The sequence below is a fragment of the Gossypium arboreum genome, chromosome 12, assembly GCF_025698485.1.
Source record: "Gossypium arboreum isolate Shixiya-1 chromosome 12, ASM2569848v2, whole genome shotgun sequence".
Taxonomy (NCBI): domain Eukaryota; kingdom Viridiplantae; phylum Streptophyta; class Magnoliopsida; order Malvales; family Malvaceae; genus Gossypium; species Gossypium arboreum.
Genome location: NC_069081.1, coordinates 93856925 through 93864276, shown reverse-complemented (window position 1 = coordinate 93864276; position 7352 = coordinate 93856925). Strand labels below are relative to the sequence as shown.

Sequence of the window (7352 nt, the reverse complement as noted above, 5' to 3'; positions counted from 1 at the left end):
TATATCACCACCTTTGTTATTATTATGCATGTTAATACTGCAATTCGTTTCTTATTTCACCATGCGATTATGATTACATTGGTCTTTTACTCGACGCACATAATCGCGTTTTTTTTTAAATAAAACAAGTTTCGTATTTAGACAATTCGAGAAAATTGCGCCCTAACTTACTGGGTTTCGGTTTTCCTCGTTTAAATCTAAATAACGATATAATCCTCTTAAATCGCAATACGAAAAAAACACTTATTTTCGGAAGTACGAGGTGTTGTGCCCTAACTTACTGGGTACAACATTTTGTCACCTCGAAATAAGAATTTGTTTTAAAATAAAGACAATATTTGGTATTAGGAAATTCGAGAAAACGTGCCCTAACTTACTGGGTTTCGACTTTTCTTGTTTATCCTAAATAATCGAACAACCTTTAAAAAAAAAATTAGAATATATGAATTTTAAATAAAGGCAAGCTCATTCTCGAAGTTTGAGATATAGTGTCCTAACTTACTGGCGTGACATTTTATTACTTCGGGATGAGAAAGTCTTTAACATTTGTTTTAATTTATTTGGTCATTTTCAAATTAGTGTTTTTACGAAGAAGGATCGTATTTCAGTGTCTTTCAAGCTTTCAATTTTTGACACTAAGACATTAATTAATCAACTAGGTACCAATTTTTGGGCGTTACGAGGGTGCTAATCCTTCCTCGTGCGTAATCGACTCCCGAACCTGTTTTCTTGATTTACGTGGACCAAAATCGTTGTTTAAATAAATTAAACCATTTATTAAAAACAACCACTTTTACAAGGTGATCCAATCACACCTAAAAAGATTGGTGGCGACTCTCAATTTTCGTTTCCATTTTCAAAACCAAAGTCGACATCCGTTTTTTTTTTAAAATGGTTATGACAATTCTTATGTTTCAATAGTATTGAATTGTTGGTCAATTGTATCGTGAGTTATAATTATAGATATAATTAAAATTGGAAATTAAAAAGAATTAGGTAGTTTAAAATCTCTTTTCATGACTACGAAATCTTGTCTGGAAAGTAATTCACTATAAATCAACCACACAAAACGTGTACTCCTCACCAAGACCAAATGTTTGGTTAGAGATATAGCATAGTTTTGCATAGAAATTAAATAAGGTTTCATCTTCTAAATTCTAAGAGAGTCAAACTTGATCAATAATATTTGAAGCTCAAATTGTTTCATACTAGAGGCCCTTTAATGTGTTGTCTCAAGTATGGTCCAAACTTCACAAATAGTTTGTATTTTTATATTCTGTAAACTCATGGGGATCCATACCATTGAAGATGTCATTAAGAGCTTTGAATGAGTCAATTTATCCTCCTCTATAGCCCAAATGACCTGCGGTTTGGGCATCCCTACACCATTAACATCAAGAGTTATTGGCTCCCAACTAGTAATTACCGCTCTCTGTGTCTTTTCATTTAGGGACGTAATAAATGCTTTCATGCTTGTTTTCCCATAAGCGTAGTTGAAACCATCAAGAATGGGGGGTTGGAGACATATTTTAGCAATTCAACAACATGATCTTCACCAAATCGTATTAGTGTTTAGCTTTAATACCAATTGGTAGTGTTGAGTTGTTGATCAATTATATGGTGAATTACAACTAAAAATGTAACTAAAACTAAAAAAATAAAAACAATGGACACACGAATTGATCACATAATTTGAAACCTTAAACATGATTCTCTAATTGAAAATTGAACAAACTAAATCTTGAGCCTTAAGTGCAAGCAAGAAAATTATTATTTTTTCATGGGCTTGAGACAAAGTTTGGTTCATCAAAATTAAACTTTTTCCAAATAAAATTCAAAAATATATAAATAATAATTATTATTATTTTTCAAAAATTATTTAAAGGAAATGAGCAATAACTAAATAGAAGGAATATGTATAGGTGAAAGGCAATTATTATGCTACTAAAATGCATTCACTACATTACCTTATCATTAAAGAAGTTGAATGAATTAAGATTCCTTACCAACTTGAAACTCTTGATGATTAACTTGTCATCAGAATTTCTCAAGTGGTTGATAAAAGCATAATAGTTAAATATTGGTATTAGTCCTTATACTCTGTAAATTATAAATTTAGTTTTTGTATTTTAATATAGCTAATTTTAGTCCGGTATTTTTTGAATTGGCTAATTTTAATCCTTATATATTTCAAATATTGAAATTTTAGTTTTAACCCAAATAGTATCAGTTAAATCGTTTGATTAAATTTTACTATTAGTCTTGTACTACGTGTAAAGTTATAAATATAATCAATGTTCTTTAATTGGATCTTTTTAGTCCTTATACTTTTCAAAATTCAAATTTTCAATCTTAAAGCAAACGATAGCTATTAAATCCATAAGATGACTTTTTGGTGAAGTGGAAATAACAAGTTGATATGGCATTACACATATAATAATATGTAAAACTTAATGAATTTAACAACTATCATTTTGTTCATGGCTAAAAATTTAAAATTTGTAAAGTATAAAGACTAAAAATGATAAAAATTTAAAATTTGTAAAGTATAAAGACTAAAAATGATCAAATTAAAATACAATGACTAAATTACAACTTACACATAGTAAAGAAACTAGTAGAAAAATTTAACAAAATATAATATACAAAATGATAATATAAATACGATATTAATATACAATTTAATTAAAATCTCTATTATGAATACATAAACATAATGCAAAATCACAATTTATTATTGTTGTATGTCTCCATCTTGTTTAGGAAACCTTATTAGGTTAACCACCATGCATGAAGACGCACGTTATCTCACATCGCCAAACACTGTATAGCTATCCACGTGCAGGCCATACATGATTTACACGTGGCACACGAGACTAGCGGTGAAGGAATTCGTGCATTGATCTCTCAAGAGAATAGAACCATAAAACTCTTCTCCCCATCTCTTAAAAAATCACGTGTATAACTTTCAATCTTCGAGTGAACCATCATCAACTATCAAACCCTATTTTCTCATCACATGTTACATCCATTCTAAAGTGCTCGTTGCCTTCTTAACCTTATCTTATCATTTTCTTTTTTTCTTTTGGGTGGAAAGGTAATAGGAAATGCTTTAGTTTGCTTTCTTTTCTCTAATTTATAATCTTTAACCCAAAGTTTCGAATATTCATTTATCGTCAGTTCTCAATCAATTAAAATTCGAAACGTGAAAGGTAAATATAAAGTTTGTTTTAATTGTTTTACAATAAAGTTATAAACAACTTTATCTTCGTATTTAGGTAGAATTGTGAAATTCACTTTTAACATTTCAAAAATTTTTCACTTTAGTTCTTAATTTTTTTTAATCTTACACACAGCGTTGCAAAATATTTCAAATAAGATAAAAAAATGGACAAAAACCTTTAACCAATTAATAGGAAAATTTATTTTATGGATCCTTCTCACCACATCATCTATAGTCCCTTTTTAATTATTTAATAAAAATTCAATAATTTTTTTATGTCATTAACACATATTTTTGATATTTTTCTTATTCTTAACTCTGAATCTTGAATATTGAAACTTGAACTCCAAATCTTGAATCCCAACCCCAAAGCTCAAACCCCAAACACTAAACCTTGACCCTTAAACAATGAACCTCAAACGATCACATTAAACCTAAACTTTGAATCCAAATCCTAAACCTCGAACTTCGAATCTTAAACCTTGAATCTCAAATTTGGACCCTGAACCTTGAACTTGGAGTTTGAATTTAAGGTTTAGTGTTTAAGGTTCAAGTTCATGATTTAAATTCTAGGTTCAAGGTTTAGGGTTCATGATTTCAGTTCGGGTTGAAATTTGAAAGTAAAAAATTACCCTTATGTACCCTTTCGTTTATGTTCCCAAATCTCATCTTTTAAAGTAATTTTTTTATCATTATTCTGAGAGTAAAAGATAGAGATATATGTGGTGGCACCACCCCAGTGACAGATCTGTGTTCCATCGGCGGTGGGTGGGAGGATTTACGAGATTACCAAGCTTGGAAAGGCTGCAATATAAGCTTGTGTTGTTTTTATTCTTTTCTTTTAGCCTTCAAAACCCTTCATTTCCACTAACTTCGAAATTGTTTTTGGAAAACAAATCATTGTCACAATTTTAATGGATTTTCCATTCCCAGCATTACGAAGGAAAATTAGTAGAACTGAAAAAAAGAAGAGAATTTTGCAAAAATATAAATGGAAAGAAGTTCGATTTATTTTTCATTTTAAATGTTTTTTAAATAATAATCCTAAGCCACATCATTGAACAGAGGTGGCATTCCACGGTGGATAAATATGTTGGCAGTTAATTGACTAAAGGTTTCATCCATTTTGGTCTTATTTAAAAATTTTACAACGTTGTGGGTGAAATTGTAACAAAAACAAAACATTAAAGACTTAAGTGAGAATATCTCGAAACATTGAAGGTGAATTTAATAATTCTGCCTAATATTTATTTTGGTTAGTGCCATTAACTTTTAAAAATATATTTTTAAAAAAAAATTTAATCATTCTTTTCTTATACAAATAATTGAAATCCTGTATTTTATTATTTTCTCAATGTCAGGCCTCATGTTTCTCAAAGTTTTTAGCAGACTAACCAATGGGTTAATTGCACTTAATATCTTCAAATTAATTAAAATTGATTTTTGAGTTTTTGCGGTAATCTTTAAATATCAAAATCATATAGATAAATTATAGCATTAATCATTAAACTATGTATAAATTTTCAATTTAATCACTTAACTTTAAAACTAACTATTTAGTCACTTAAGTAATTAGGATTTAATTTTTTAGTCACTAAACTGTCTATCGGGTGCTTAGCTGGCTGTTAAGTGTGTAGGTGTCCACCTATATTCCATGTGGTAAATAAAATTTAAATTCTAATTAAAAAAACAAATGGAAAAATGTAAATTCTAATATGATATGTAATTAAGAGTTAATTGCACTAGGCACCTTCAAACTATGATCCCCATTTTAAATTGACGTATAAACTTCAAAACGTTTTGATTATATCTCAAATTATTAATGTCATATCAATTAGATCCTTCATTATTGAATCCATTAATTCTAAACCAAGATTTTAAAGAAAAATAAAGAGTGCACAATAGGTTTTGTAAAAACTTTAAATTTCTCAAAACCAAAACCTTTTACGAAATCCATTTTATAATATTTATTATTCTTTAAATTTTTCATTTTAAATTATATCACATATGATTTAATTGTCTCATTTCACAATTAAATTAGCGAATTTAGTAATAGAATGATCTTATTGATATAATATTAGAATGTTATAAAGTTTGAAGATAAGTTAGAATGAGAGTCATAATTTATAAATGTTTAGTGCAGTTATCTCTAATATTTAATACTTTAAAAGCACTCAATTAAAATGAAATAAAATTAGAATATCAATTTAAAACCAAACCCATAGTTAAAGGACTTCTGATAAATTAACCCTAAACTGATAAAAAAAAATCTGCACACATTAGGGGTCCTATCATTGCAGAGAAAATATTTCCCACCCAAATTAAATCTTACTTTATAAAACCGAATCGAACCGAAACGATTTTACGAGGACCATATTTCCACTCATAGAAAACCAATCCCTTTTTCTTCGTCGATGAAAGCAAATACCGAATTTTAGAATCCCAGAAATCAAAACATGAATAACAAAAACCTAAATTTAATTTCATTAAAAATACTTAGTAATTAACATTGTTTTAAACCCATAAAAAAAAAAAAGGCTAAAGGGTGAGCTTAAGATCTAAACCATCGTTTTCCTCATCATGTTGTTGCTGTTTTTCCTTATCGTCATCGTCGCCGTTGTATGGTGTTGGGTAAATAATAGGCGGTTTTCGAAACTCGATTTCTTCATTAAAATCAGCCCATTCAAAACTCGGAACCCAACTCGGCTGCTCATTGTTGTTTAACCTCCTTACCTTGTTTTCCCCCTTCATCGTCTTCGTCTTCGTCTCCATTTGTTTCAGCTCATTTCTTCTTTTATCACGTGCCTCTTGAAAATTCCTTATTAAGGCAAAGAACTCCTCCATCTTCTCATCTTCTTGTTCTTCGTCTTCGCCATTAACATAAGCTTTACTTTTCTCTCTTTCCATACAAGAAAACAGGGTATGAAATTGAAACAGAGCTGCTTCTTCTTCTTTTCAGAAAAATAAAATAAGGTATTCGTTATCCTTGCAGTGGTTGCTCATTGCTGATTTCTTCAAGTTGAGCGTTAATTTATACCACAATTTGATTTGGAGAAAAGACTGAATTACCCTTCCTGCCGGCCAAGATTTATGCAGTGTAGGGAGCTAAGGGGTTCCGGTTTAGCGGGCGCACACCGTGACGCGTGGGATGATGGATTCCGTCACTTTAATGACGTAAGCATGGATATTGGTAGCTTGTCGACGTAAAGGGATTCGAATAATTTTACGTAACGTAGGTGACGTAATATAAAAATCCGGTGACGTTATGGGGTTTTACGGATTTGCGTTTCTTTCATGTTGCTGTCCATGTTGAAGGTTCGAGTTTATCTGTCGTCAAATTTATAGTTTATATTATTTTAAATTTTAAATTTTAAATTCAATGTTCAAATGTTAGAATAAAAATATTATATCTAATAAATAAATAAAATTAAGTTTTAAAATATATAATAAGTTGTCAATTAATGTAATAAATATTGTATGAATAGATATATCGATTTATTTTAATATTAATATATGCCTATAACAATATGTTTAGTTGTATTATTTTAAATTTATTGATTTTTTCTTGATTTATTGTTGATTATGTCACGTAAGGTTTGCATTGAAAAACTTGAGTTTACTTTTTAACCAATTCAACCGATTTTAACATTAAGATAGAGAGGAATTAATTCAGATTTAACAAGTTCTAAGTCACCAACATAATTTTTTAGTTTTTGACTTGATTTGATCAAATAACTATAGTCTCTTCATTTTTGTTTTTTAACCACAATCATTGATTTAAAAAAGATCTCACAATAATAAGGTCTCATCTTAGACGTTACTCAAGTATATACATATAAATATTTTTATATAAAATATTAATTTTGAAAGTTATTGATTATGTTAAACAACTTAATTAAATGATTATATTTTATTTTTAAATGTAATTATAAAAAATAGTTAAGATAAAAAAAACTAAAAACTAATTTAAAATATTAAAATCTTGTACAAATTAGTATGCACCTATACAAACCAAAACGGGCCAAAGAGCACCAGTATGGTCGATACCAATTGAAATTTGCAGCAGAACAGAAACTAGAATTCGTTATTCTAGTTTTCGACAGGAACAGAACATTTTGACCAGTATGGG

At 29.0% G+C, this 7352-nt stretch overlaps 1 protein-coding gene across 1 annotated transcript; it reads right to left on the bottom strand.

Annotated features, from left to right (window-relative positions):
• Positions 1–5684: 5684 nt before the first annotated feature.
• On the bottom strand, positions 5685–6287 carry LOC108478916 (protein NIM1-INTERACTING 1-like). The gene has a single exon (XM_017781370.2). The coding sequence runs from the start codon at positions 6128–6130 to the stop codon at positions 5762–5764; it is 369 nt and encodes a 122-aa protein (XP_017636859.1). The 5' UTR covers positions 6131–6287; the 3' UTR covers positions 5685–5761.
• Positions 6288–7352: the final 1065 nt, after the last annotated feature.

Coding starts and splice junctions, on each gene's coding strand:
- LOC108478916 (XM_017781370.2), bottom strand. CDS start 6,130: ATGGAAAGAGAGAAAAGTAAAGCTTATGTTAATGGCGAAGACGAAGAA.